This window comes from Henckelia pumila, chromosome 2, assembly GCF_033568475.1.
Source record: "Henckelia pumila isolate YLH828 chromosome 2, ASM3356847v2, whole genome shotgun sequence".
NCBI classification, from domain to species: domain Eukaryota; kingdom Viridiplantae; phylum Streptophyta; class Magnoliopsida; order Lamiales; family Gesneriaceae; genus Henckelia; species Henckelia pumila.
The window spans coordinates 89427797-89441181 of NC_133121.1; the positions used below are offsets into that span (position 1 = coordinate 89427797).

The 13385-nt window shown below is 34.7% G+C and overlaps 3 protein-coding genes across 5 annotated transcripts; 1 reads left to right on the forward strand and 2 right to left on the reverse strand.

Moving 5' to 3' along the window:
- Window positions 1–534: 534 nt before the first annotated feature.
- Window positions 535–1497, reverse strand: LOC140877887 (uncharacterized). The gene has a single exon (XM_073281486.1). The coding sequence runs from the start codon at window positions 1495–1497 to the stop codon at window positions 535–537; it is 963 nt and encodes a 320-aa protein (XP_073137587.1).
- A 1101-nt stretch (window positions 1498–2598) lies between these two features.
- Window positions 2599–8360, forward strand: LOC140880576 (serine/threonine protein phosphatase 2A 55 kDa regulatory subunit B beta isoform-like). Its single transcript, XM_073285142.1, has 14 exons — window positions 2599–2783; window positions 2887–2990; window positions 3202–3309; window positions 3421–3540; window positions 3930–4118; window positions 4232–4323; window positions 4975–5093; window positions 5323–5446; window positions 5547–5670; window positions 6030–6098; window positions 6550–6641; window positions 6724–6801; window positions 7528–7604; window positions 7714–8360. Exons 1-14 carry the CDS (start codon window positions 2678–2680, stop codon window positions 7830–7832), a joined length of 1521 nt encoding a protein of 506 aa, XP_073141243.1. The 5' UTR covers window positions 2599–2677; the 3' UTR covers window positions 7833–8360.
- Window positions 8361–8504: 144 nt separating this feature from the next.
- LOC140880577 (uncharacterized) lies at window positions 8505–12998 on the reverse strand. 3 transcript variants are annotated; one of them, XM_073285145.1, is made up of 6 exons: window positions 12858–12998; window positions 12317–12407; window positions 11950–12086; window positions 9909–10358; window positions 9040–9199; window positions 8800–8936 (listed from the first exon to the last, which is right to left on the reverse strand). In XM_073285145.1, exons 2-6 carry the CDS (start codon window positions 12341–12343, stop codon window positions 8922–8924), a joined length of 789 nt encoding a protein of 262 aa, XP_073141246.1. In that variant the 5' UTR covers window positions 12344–12407; window positions 12858–12998; the 3' UTR covers window positions 8800–8921. The 3 variants fall into 3 exon arrangements, with proteins under 3 accessions (XP_073141245.1, XP_073141244.1, XP_073141246.1); XM_073285144.1 differs by having other exon boundaries at window positions 8505–9199; window positions 12865–12998; XM_073285143.1 differs by having other exon boundaries at window positions 8505–9199.
- Between the last annotated feature and the right edge of the window lie 387 nt (window positions 12999–13385).

Sequence of the window (13385 nt, forward strand, 5' to 3'; positions counted from 1 at the left end):
CATCACAGATCAAAATTTTGAGACCCTTAGGATTGGTACCCTAGACACAGCAACATACAACTGACCATGACTAAACACGAGATTCCTCAAAAAAAATCCTACATGAGACAATGATTGACCCTGAATTTTGTTGATTGTCATTGCATATGATACAATCAAGAGATACTGTCTTTTTTGAAATTTAAAAGGAAGTCTCGGATCAGAAGGTGTCAAAGACATTCTTGGAATAAGCACTTTGTGACCCGCATTACTTCCAGTCAGAATTTGTCCTTCCAAAACATGGTTTCCGAGCCTCGTCACTATCAATCTAGTGTCATTGCATAAACCAAGAGAATGATCTATGTTCCGCAGCAACATAACCGGAGTTCCAACTTTCAAGTTCAACTCGTGATTTGGTACTCCAGAACATTTTATCCCATTCAAGTATTCAGGGGTATGGACATCATGCAATAAACCAAAGCTTTTATCCGAGTGGTATGTTGTATCAGAACTTAAATACAATCTTCCCTCAGAATGATTAAGAGATATCATGTATTAATTTATGGATTGAACGACATCAAGAGTCGGTGCCAAAATACATCTCTGCTGAAAATATGCAGTATTACCAATAGAAATGTCCGATGATGGAAATGTACTCTCGACTATCGATGCAATAGGATCATTACAATATTTCAGCAAAAAGTCATCAGGAATATCGATTGTCGCATAACCATCATTTTGTTCTCCGGTTTTTCCATCTCCTATGTTAGCAATCCAATCAGAAAATTGCTTTGTTTTAGCACATTCTTCATCAGAACCTAAATTTTGTAGTCGCATGTTTTTCGTCAATCTCAAAACCGTGCAGTGCCTCCAGATATACGAAGAATTTATGGTCGCGAGAACAATATCTTGCCTACTACCTCTTGGAATAACAGGTAATACTTGACGAAAATCGCCACCCAAAACAACAGTTTTTCCCCCAAATGGCAACTGAAGGCTTGAAGGATTGACAAATCGCATTATATCTTTCATTCTTTTATCTAAAGCTTCAAAACAGAACTTATGCATCATTGGAGCTTCATCCCAAATGATAAGCTTAGATTTTTCAATAAGCTCCGCAAGAGGACTTTCTTGTTTGATATTGCATGTTGATTCCTCATTGGGATTAAATGGAATCGCAAAGCGTGAATGAGCTGTTCTTCCACCAGGCAGAAGAAGAGACGCAATACCACTGGATGCCACATTCAACACAATCTCTCCCTTCGATCTCAAGAATGCAGATAGAGTATTCCAGACAAATATTTTTCCAGTACCTCCATATCCATATACAAAAAAAACCCCTCCCTTATTTGAATGAACTGCATTCATCACCGTATCATATACATGACGTTGCTCAGAGTTCAAGTTATTAAGGAGATTATCATGTTCTTCTGATAAAGATCTTCTATCAAACCGCAACTCATCATGTATTAATCTGTTCCGTGAAGTATGAAAATATTGATCGCCCGAAAATGGCATTGACTGAAATTCACGCAAACTCTTTCTATAGCTTCGCAATAATTTTTCAATTTCAACCAAGGCATAATTTCTAATTTCATCTTCACTTAATATCAATTCTACAAAAATATATATAAATATATTACACACACAAATATATATATGTTACAAAAATAACAAATATAACAAAACAAATGTATTGATGCATACATACCTTGATGTTGCAGCAAATTACGTTGTCTGTATAAAACATCATCTGACAAATATGTCCAACATGAATCCCAAAGTACTTCAGGTCGACTGAGGCAATTCGTTGACAATAGAGTAGCAAGTAAAACTCTTAAAGCTTGTTAGAATTTGTACATTTTGGAATTGTTTTGTTAATGTTTTTGGTTGAGTTGCAAGGATTTGTTTGGATTCATTTTCTGCAACAATTCTTTTCTATTCGCAAAAGTAATCTATTTGAGACTTTGAATTATGAATGTTCACAAAAGTAATAAATTTTTTTCTTTTTGTTTTTTCTTTTTAAACTAGTAATCTATTTCTTTTCTGTTTCCCAAAGTAATATAAAACAAAAGCACAAGCTCTTTCCCTCGGATAATCATGAGTTTTAAACTATTTTTTTTACCGCTTCCTAAAAATACTCAATTATTATTGATATTATTATTATCATTATACAATTGTAGAATTACTTGTATAAATGTCCGACATATTCATTTAAAATTTACATATATCTTATTTGATATAATTATGTGAATTGTCGTTTTAAATATGATATCTGAAATAATCTTGTTTTTCGAAAAAAAAAGTAATGTTCTAGGAAAACATTTTTCATAAAATATTAAAAATAAATCGAATATAGACTTGAATTTTTTGAGCAGTGTTAAAAGGCAAAGTTCTACAATTTAATAAGGTATAGATAAATCTGTGATAATTATACTTCCCAAATTTTTTTTTTTTATTTTTGGAGGAAAAAACCCAAGTTTTATAGTAATTAATTAATTTCGTTTTGAAATGAGAAAATAAGAAAAAGGAAGTGGGGTCCATATTTACTTGCTCCCTCTATTATAAAGTAAGATAGATAAAGCAACTGAGATTTCAGTTGAAGAACACTTTCCAGAAATCAAGTGGATAACGGTTGAATTTCCGCTCCGCTTCTGCCACTGCCGCCGCTTGTACGATGTCGTTTTGAGGCTTCACGATGAGTTTTAGCTTCAGCTCCTCCGACGTTTCCTCTCTCGCCGTTTCCGACTGGAAGTTCTCTCAAATCTTTGGCGATAAACTACCCGGAGAAGAAGTGCAAAATGGTAATTTCAACCAATTACTTCCTCTTTTGATTCAATAACTTTGTTTTCAATTATCACTGTCTGATGTTGCCATTTTTTTTTCGAAATTTTTTTGCATTTTCAGTTGATATTATTACTGCAGTTCAATTCGACAAGAGTGGTAATCACCTTGCTGTAGGCGATCGCGGTGGTCGGGTCGTAATTTTCGAGAAAACAGATGGTAAAGAGGTGCGGGATTTTTCCCTTTTCCTTCTTCTGTTTTAGCTGGTAAGGAAGTTTTTGTTGAACACAGAGAGTGATTACAGAAGAAATTGGAGTTATCTTTAGAGCGCTAAAGTTATTGAATTTGTAAAAACTGTGTGTGCTGTGAAAAAGCACGCTATTTGAAGACATTGTTGGTTTCATAGTAGATAATTATTTCTTCTCACTGGTAACTTAGGAGTCACTAGAATGCACTTCACGGGAGGAGTTTGAGAAACCTGATTTTGCTGTTTCACGGCATCCAAAATTTCGATATAAAACTGAATTACAAAGTCATGAGCCAGAGGTATGTTCTAAAACCTGTAATCTATTGTTTAACAATTAACATATTGGAATGCGTCTTTTTGGTGAAGTTGATTTAACACTGAATTTTTTTTGTCTGTGCATGTTTTTACAGTTTGATTATTTAAAGAGCATTGAAATTGAAGAAAAGATCAACGAAATCAGGTGGTGTGCGACACCTAATGGACCATTATATATTTTATCTACGAATGACAAGACTATTAAACTATGGAAGGTACAATTTTCTTGTAACATTTATCAGTAAAAATGTATTGTCTGATGTTCTCTAGTGCTGTTATATAATTTGGACTCAAGTAAAGTTCCAATCTTGATTCTCTAGAGGTTTGTTCTGAATTGTCATTCATTTGAACGTTTTTAATCATGCGAGAACCCTCAAATGAGTGAATCTTAAAGAACTGATATCTGTTGTTGACTTCGTGGGGTATAAGATAAATGTGAGTTACGTCAGATTCTCAATGTCTTCGAAACTAGTATAGTAATTTCCAGTCAGCTCATTTGATCAGCATCGGAGATGGTAGCTACAGTGAATTGCCTATTGATTGATATTCATTTATACCACTTTGTTGTCGTCCTGCCATCTTATTAATTCATACCTAAAGGCAGGTCAAGGAACATAAAGTAAAGCAAGTAAAAAAAATGGATATCAGCCAACCCGTATCTTCAGAGAATTCTCTGTTGGCTGAAAGAAGTTTTATTAATGGTCAAAGTGAATATATTGCCAATGGCCATTCTTTGGAATGGAAAGAGAACACGGTGAATGGTGTATCATCGTTCAATGGAGGACACGCCAAGGTATATGTTAGTCTCAATTTGGCATCTGATCTTCTCAATAAGAGCACTCATCTTAGGATGTGTGGGCTCCATTGTGATGTGTGGTTTATAATAATAGTTTTCTTCGTTTCTAGCTAGCATGCTTAGTAGATTCTACTCGTGCGACATGTCGAAAAGTTTATGCACATGCTCATGATTTCAATACGAACTCCATCTCAATCAACAGGTACCCTCTATAGCCTTTCTTTCTAGGAACATTTTTCATGTTTTCTATTTAATTTGGCATTGGTTAAACTATGTAACTAGTGTGTTGATGTAGCGGAAGCGTATAACAACAAAGGGTTTACCTGTTGATGGGGAACACTATCTTTAGTAATCATAACCGTGCTCTTATTTATAGAACGGACTTACAATAATTGAATCCGAAAAATTTTTCCGAAAATTAAAAAATAAATTATATATATATATATATATAGAGTAATTTTCAGCTGCCCAACCATTCCTGGCCAACTCGTCCCCGACCACTAAAACCCACTACCGGGTTTTAGTTGTTTTTTTAAAAAAAAATTCGTATCACTAAAACCCATTACCGGGTTTTAGTTGTCGGAGACGAGTTGGGCATCATTGGTTGGGCAGCTGAAAATTTCTATATATATATATATATACACACATATGTATGTATGCTGTATATGCTTTATAATATACGTGCTCTATGTTTCTCTTCTAAATATTTAGATTAGTCAATTGATTTTTTGCTTTGGTTTGTATTATTTGTGGTGAAATATATAAAATTTGCTAGGGTAGCAAGTGCTTTGTTGTGTAATATTATGGAAACGACAAATCCTTATGGCTATTGAGTTTCTTTATTGTTTTACAGTGATGGGGAGACATTTATTTCGGCAGATGACCTAAGAATAAATTTGTGGAACTTTGAAATTAGTAATCAGTGTTTCAATATCATTGACATGAAACCTGAAAATATGGAAGATCTTACAGGTGATTTTTTAGACTGCTTGTCTCCATTTATCTTGTCATTTTCTAACTAGAATAGCCTGGATTAATAAGAGTGAGGAACATTTCATTTCTAAGTGTTCCTTCTTGTTTTGTTGGAGCAATGGTTTACAAACATTATCCCAGTAAAAACGAAGGAATTATGGGCATTGATTATTCTCACGGCTTTTGCCAACTAGGAGGAATAATTTGATGATCTTGTGATATTTTCTAGAGGTGATCACTTCAGCAGAATTCCATCCATATCACTGCAATCTGATGGCTTACACCAGTTCAAGGGGATTTATTCGGCTTGTGGACATGAGGTTATCAGCATTATGTGATCACAGCGCAAAGATGTGAGTTGTTGCTGTTCTCAGTGTTCTGCTTGATATTTTGTAATTGTGACCTTAACATATGTAGATTTATGTTTGATAACATTTGAACGTAATTTCGTAGATTGAAAGATGAGGAGTCCCATGGACCAAAATCATTCTTCACAGAGATTATTGCAGCGATAACTGACTTGAAGTTCGCAAACGGTGGAAGGCATATTTTATGCCGCGATTTTATGAATCTGAAAGTAAGTCTTCCCCTGTTAAACGGCTCGGGACTGATATTCAGCCACAATTTTAATTTGGTCTAATGTTTTACTTGCTTTTTCGTCGTTAAGAGTTTATGCCTTGCCATAATGATTCCACCTGGTGAAGAACTGAAAAACTTGGACTGACATATGATGAAATTTTGTATTTTGTTCCCTAGATTACCAGAATGTCTCTCGTTAATCTCATTTCCTTAATTCAAGTCTGTGTTTGCATGTTGCCTCTTCCTCTCCCCTTCTAATGTTCAATTGTAAATTCAAAGTGATTAAACGGTTAACATTAAAAAAAAATGTTATCGTTGATATTTGCGTCTCTCCTTTTCTTCTCTGTTTTGTTTAAGCTTTGGGATATGCGGATGGATACCTGCCCGGTGGCAACATATAGGATTCACGAGCACCTGAGGCCTAAGGTCTGTTTGCTGAATGATTCAAAACCTTTTCTCTCCTTATTTTCTGTTGTTACATCATTCGAGTAATTAAAATGCTACAAGTCTTCTATTAATTTTTTATAGCCTTAATTCATTCATAAATAAAATGGCAAACTAATTTTTAATCAAGGTGTCAGGTAGATATGAATATTTGCTAATACATGGATTTGCTTGATTACCTTATTTCAGCTGTAGCTTTTAGTATCATTGGTGATTTGATATCTAGCAGAAAAATAGAACAAATACAAACTTACATTCTACACCAGAATTGTGTCGTGCTAAAACACTCGTTTTGCATGTAGATTCAATTGTAACGACTGAGCTATAAATTTTATTCATGTGAAAGGAATTTTTTTTTCCTATCTTCCTTCTGTTGTTGCTCTTGACAGTTACATCCATCTTCCGCTGATGCATCACTTTCTGAATTTTACAGTTGTGTGATATGTATAATAATGATGCAATTTTTGACAAATTTGAATGCTGTCTTGCCGGAGACAGGCTTAACTTCGCAACCGGATCATACAGGTTAAAAATTATGTTTCAGTCTTTTTGTTTTCCATCATACTGTGCTTCTATGCTCACTATAAATTAATGATTCTTTATGCAGCAATCATCTGCGCATATTTTCGTATGGTATTGGAAGTGAAGAAGGTACAACCATAGAAGTTGGCAAAAATCCAAATAGGTATCTCACTTTACCCTCCCAGATTCTATTTGGCTTTTTGTCAGAAAAAAACTTTGCTCATGTATTCCAGTCAGTACATGGCGTGTGCAATGCATGAAGTTATACCCTATTGAAAGACGTGTAGTTCACCTTTACGAGGAATATTGAATGTTTCTTAATTTATCATTTGTTCATTATTCATGTTTCGGTGCCTTTGGCTTTTATTTGTGAAATGGTTTTTTTTTTAATTATTTATTTGTGAAATGTTAAATCAAAGAATCAGGAAGATTTAGATCCAAATTTGTTCTATTGGATCCTTTTTGGTGGAAAACATGACCTCTCACTTTTAAGAAAGAAACAATGGAAACCAATCAAGCATACTGGGTTGGCGAACATGTCTAACATTGACAAATTCGCCGTATGAACTTTACAATGGCTCAGCAACAATGTAAAACGTAACTGAATATCAGAGATTATAAGCATGTTTACGTCACCAGAAGACAATTGATTATGCTTATATGTCCCTAAACGTGAATTCGTTTTGCTAAAGGTCCAAATCATATCTAGCATTGTGCACCGTGCCCACTTTATTTTCCTTAGCATTATGGTAATTTGTACATTTGGGATGAGGGATATACAAGTTTTGGCCCCTATTGCTTCTGTTATCAAAATCGCATCCTAAATTACTGTTGATTACGAGATCATGACACCCTTGATATTTTTAAAAAGAGCCATATTTTGTTGCAGGAAGTTGCTCCTTCAATCTACTCCAAGACTCCGACGATCATCATTAAGCAACTTGACCAGAGGATTTTCCAGACAAGGTGCTGTATCTTCTCTTGTTCGAGTTCTTTTAGCATTCTCATCTTCTTTTATCGCGCTCTTGACCATGAACTAATTGAGATTGCTCGTGGCACAATTGCGCTAGTGCAGGAAGTAACGAGTTTGGATTTGATTTCAATTCCAAGTTGCTGCACATGGCATGGAATCCAACAACCAATTTGATTGCCTGTGCTGCTGGAAACACCTTACTCATGTATCATCACGCCTGATGTAAATAAATTTTTTAGGATTTGCCGATTTCGATTGTTGATGGACCTATATTAAACTAGGAACCAGCAGGAAGCATAGGGTAGCATCATGAGAAAAATTTAAATTTCATGTATAATTTTCCTCATCATGTAATCAAGCCGTTCTACAATTTTTGGAACTGCCCCCACCGTTTGTTATACGGGCACAACCCTGCTTGCCGCCAGTGTACATCGACTTTTAGTGGATTCTATAAAATCTTGTCACGTTTGGATGTTTGATTTTGTGACAAGTTTACTTTTGGGAAGCTATTAGTTTCTTTAATTTAAACGTAGAGAAGGTGATCTTATCTGTGAGTTAATGGATCAACAGTCAACACTACAGAGAGACGCACCTGTAATGTCCAGCATTAGTTAATTTCTGCGACTTCATTTTCTTCTCCGAAAATGAGTGACGACTGACGAACTGCCTACATTTACCATCTTCAAAAAAATGAAAAATTAAATCAAATTTAATTCTGATAAAGAATTTGATAACAATGGAGGGACTTTGCGATAAGGAGCCCGTGAATGAATTCAAAGATCCTTCCCCAGAAGAGCAGATTAGATTATAACGATCTTACATAAAATAATAACAATTAGAAGCTAGATTACCCATATAAAAATTACATGATACATACATGAGTACATATTCGATGCAATACAATCAGCTAATTCTATCTGCAGAAACAAACAAGAATTTGCATGAGCAGATATGAGAACAGAAACTCAATGGAGACTACGAGAATAAAAAATGGGCCACCCTTGGACATCTTTTTGGTTGCAATCTTCTCTAATTGCTCAAGAGAAGAACCCCAATCCAAAAAGGGGTTCAGTGATTTACCAAAAAATGAACAAAAACAGAAAAAGAAACAAAAAAGTGATCTCTATTCCTCGGCGCCTTTTAACTAAGTCTCTTTAAAGAAAAGCCTCGTTATTATATTAAATTTGCCCTCTTCAAAAACCTGATTGTTCTGCAGTAGTATGGCCATACGGATTCGATAAAATCGAGATATCTCTCCACTAACCAGCCTTGGAAGTTCTTCAGTATTCTCCTACTTTCTTCATGGTAGTTCAGGTTTTTAATATCTGCCATAGGTTTCCATATACGAGTTCGTATGGCTTCTATAAGCTTCCCAGAGAATATGTAATCATACGCCAGTAAGGAGAATGCAGGCAGATTTTTTATTACCTTAACTGTCTGCTTAAAGATGAAAGCATAAAGACCACAAATTGCCCGAAACATCTTAATGTAGAGAGCGACGATTATTGGTCCAAGAAACCATAGTGGAGTCAATTCCTTCGACACTTCTGATCCACAGATCAGGTTAACTGTGAGGTACAAAGGAGCGCTGCATAGAAGAAGCAGAGTTAAGCTATCAAATTGAGTAAAATTTGGAAGAGACCACTAATACAGATAGAAAATCTTTTAAGCAACACCACTGGTATCATTTATTTACTTCGTGAATGCCCGAAAAAAGTAGAGTCTAAATATGGACATACATTATTAATACCCACAATCCTCCAACAAGTAGCAAAAACGTAGATGCGCGCAGGACAAAACAATGCAGAAGATTAAAAAGAATTTTCAACAGAAACATGTAATAATTGCAACCACCAAAATGCAGTGAAAAGAAAATCAAACAAGCATATAAGCAAGCTCAAGTCAAAAGCCTTGTTGATCTGGAATAATTCAATGCACAAAATTAATCTAAATTTTAATTCTCTCTCCCCATAGCTATGCAATTATTAATTCTTAAACATACTACAGATTTTAAAATATCTTACCCGCTATCAAAACCTGAAGCAGATTCACTTTAAAATTGCAAAATATCAACTCCTTGGCTAAGTGTTATTGCTCCAATTATTGAATCAAGTTGTTTTCACCTATATTTTGTAATAAAGTTTTGTATTTCTTGTTGTTTTTGAGTTGTTTCGGAAAATTAGTTAGTAACAGGATGACATTCTGTATTTCTTAACTCAGCTTTCTCAATGCCAAAAAGAGTGAAAGAGTTAAAGTGCGAGTAAGGAACAGACAGAACTGAGTTGCAAAATGCTTACAATATCAACAATGGTATTTTTATTGTAGCATCCAAACCCATAAAGTAGCACCAAACAGCCTTCAAAACTTCACCTCTTTCTCGCTTTTGTTTAGTGTTTGGCAATTCTGTTGTTGAAGTTGAAGAAGGTTCGTCTACAACTTCCACTGGTTGGGTTTGTGATGGCAATCGCAGTAATATCAACCAGTTCTTGAACAAATTTTGTATAGCCTGCGACCGCGTTGTAGTCTCATCCGCTGCTGAGTAAGAAGCAGGTACAACATTCTGTACCTTGGAGGATTCGACCAAGGATTCTTTACTCTCATGTTGCCAATAAGAAACTTTAGCAGGATTTTTAAGGGATTTTAATCCATTGTTCCTGCTGCCAGAACCATCATGTCTACTGTTACCTTTAAAAGCTGATATTTTAAAAAATTTTGACTTAGGTCCAAGGGCAAGGGAACCTCCTACACTGCAAACAAGCAATTTGATCAGTTCAAATTGTAAAGCGGGATCAGAAAGAGTCTCAGTATACAACTAGGAGACAAAAACGAATTTACAAATTATAGAAAAATGTCACAAAAGGTACAGAATTTCCTTAAGAACCATCATGCAAAAGATTGTGCTTTGCAGGCTTACAAATCATTCGGCACATAGAAATTTATGTCATTTGAAGTTATTGCCATTAAAGACACGTAGAGTTACCACAAGAACATACACATTACAAAAATGATTTGATAACAAAATCGTAAAATAAGAACAAGGCATAAAAACAAATACATGTTGATAAATTTATTTTCCTGCTATGTTGCATAGATACGGGTACTGGTATCGGATCGGATACGATACGGGTACGGCGATACAAGAAATTTTGAAATTATAGGACACGATACGGCTAGGATACGACTAGGATTAAAAAATAAAAAATATATATATATAAAGCATTAAAAATCCTAGAGATAGGGCAGCTGAGGCGGCAGCGGCGTGCGGCGGAACAGTTCAGAAGTGGTGTTGGTGATGATCGATGATGAGAAGCAGAAAGAATGAAAGAATGGGGAGCGAGCAGTAAGGACTAGAGAACGGAGAAGTAACGGACTGAGATAGGGCTTTTTAAGCCCAATTAAAATTAATATATTTATTAAGAAATGCTTATAAATTTATTATTTTTCAATTGAACCCTCAAAACTTTAGATTATTTGTAATTTAGTCCAAAACGTACCCAAAAACGTACCCGGGCCGTACCCAGACCGTATCCAACCGGTCAAACTTGAAAATGGTCAACGACATGGGTTTGACCGTATCCGAGACGCGTATTTGCGTGTCGTACCCATATCCGATTCTCCAAAAAAAAAAAAATTTCTACAGTACCCATGCTACATAGTTCTCCTGGTAAGCATTGTGATCTTTTAAGTTGCTAGAACAAGCCAAATATGACTTACCTTTTTCTTGCTGATTGAGAACAAAAGATGGTCAAGCTTAAAGAAATATGAGGAACATATCAACATAAATGAATGTGTCCCACATGTAAGACATTCCCACTTTTGTATCAAATAAAAATTTGCAGCATCAGTCAATTTATGCTTTATAACAACAATAAGACATACTGCTTCTCTTGTAAAGGCTTTCAAGAACTTGACTACATATCTTGATTATCTTCAAAAGCAAAATGTGTAAGCCATTCAAAAGTCTTCTTTTGCTAAAACATATAGATGGTTCCATTGTTATTTTACATCGTCAAAAAACAGGCTAAGGACCCTAGAACTGCAAGGTGGTATTGGCAGAAAGTAACAAACTCTCTATACAAGTTGTTCATTAAAACAAAAGACAAAAATATATATATATAACATCAGATAGACTGATCTGCCTGCTTATCTCCGACAAATGATTATAATGTGCAAAGTTGAGCAGACAACTGAATTCAGTGACCTATTTGATAGGCGCATAGCATGTGAAAGCTATCCCCCAGGATAGAAATTAGAGTTTGCATATATGAATAAAAACATAAAATTTTCATCAAAAGATACACAAACATAAACTTAGAAGTATAAATGCAAAGACCTTACCTCAAACAAGATCTACATTTCAAAGAGATTAATCTATCTTTTCGTCCTACAGGAAAGGATGATGGCACGCTACGTTTTAACTTGCACCCTCTGCTCCAAGATGACGGCACGGAGGGGAAAGAAGAATAAAAGCAGCTCTGAACAAAATCGAGATCGACATTAAAAATATCAACTGTGAATCCCTTTTCAAGAAAAAAATAAGTAAAGGGAAAAAAAGCAGTTACATTCTATTAATCCATCGTACATTCATTAAGATAATAATAACTCGACCCATCAGCATTTTCTAAGTTTTGGAGTGAAAATATAGACGTTTAAAATTTGGAAGCAGTCAGCACTCAATAGTCAATACTAATATATTCATGATCACCTGCAACTGATGAGTCGCCAATGCCATCTTCTACACCATATGCACATAAGCAGTTCCCACTGAATTCATATTTACACCAAGAACCATAAACCTGGAAAAAATATTCACCATTGTTGGCATGTGATCGATTATTTAAGAATATCGTGAATTACAAGCATTAAATCTGGTGACAGAAAACACAACCTCAGCATATCCTGATCAAATTCTTTATTTTTATTTCACATTAAACTTTATATTGTGCTCAAAATTAGGATTTGAAATATAAAGATTAATATATTTCAATCAAAACATAACTACAGTAGATATATAAGATAGACCACATGAAGCTAAAACCTGGTGAAGAAGGCTTGAAAACAAATAACCCTAGGCATTCAGACCACAAATTATTGATAAATACGCAATTCAAAAAATTATCCAAGCAACTCCTCCAAGAGATCACAGACCGAGATATAGCTGAACAACATATCTTCGGGGCATTTCAATATTCATACAGAGACACATAAAGCATAATTACGATAAATAATCGAAAAGAAAATCTTACAATTAACCAGAGATTGATGCCGCCTGCTGATGTTGGCCGCGTAAGATTGAAATCAGATGAGTCGAGCTGGATGGTTTTTGTTATGGATAGAAGTTCCAAAGAGATGAGATTTGGATAAAGGAAAGGGGAGGACAAAATCGTGATTTTAGGGTTTTGCACGCACTCTTCTTTCCTTTATTTCCTTTTTCTTATACCAAAAAAATTATCAGTGTTGTGAAAAGTGAAAATTTATGATAAAAACTAAAAAATATAAAACTCAAAATATATATCAAACCAAATACTTATAAAATCTTTTCTCTAAACTTGTGTTATTTCTTCACAAATGTTGAGGTCTATTTATAGATCCTCAATTGAGAAATGTCCAAAAATAAATATGTCATTCATTACATAATCAAAAATTAAAATATCATCACATCACCATCACAATAATTTTCAATCTAATTTTAATATATAATTTCCAATACTTCTCTTGTGATGATGATCGTGATATTACGTGTTTGTATACTGCCTCGTTAAAAACCTTACTAG

Coding starts and splice junctions, on each gene's coding strand:
- LOC140877887 (XM_073281486.1), bottom strand. CDS start 1,497: ATGCCATTTTCGGGCGATCAATATTTTCATACTTCACGGAACAGATTA.
- LOC140880576 (XM_073285142.1), top strand. CDS start 2,678: ATGAGTTTTAGCTTCAGCTCCTCCGACGTTTCCTCTCTCGCCGTTTCC. Junction 2,784..2,886: donor CGGAGAAGAAGTGCAAAATG/GTAATTTCAACC, acceptor TTGCATTTTCAG/TTGATATTATTACTGCAGTT. Junction 5,671..6,029: donor GCGATTTTATGAATCTGAAA/GTAAGTCTTCCC, acceptor GTTTTGTTTAAG/CTTTGGGATATGCGGATGGA.
- LOC140880577 (XM_073285144.1), bottom strand. CDS start 12,343: ATGGCATTGGCGACTCATCAGTTGCAG. Junction 12,087..12,316: donor TGGCGACTCATCAGTTGCAG/GTGATCATGAAT, acceptor GATTTTGTTCAG/AGCTGCTTTTATTCTTCTTT. Junction 10,359..11,949: donor AAATGTAGATCTTGTTTGAG/GTAAGGTCTTTG, acceptor GCTTGTTTGCAG/TGTAGGAGGTTCCCTTGCCC.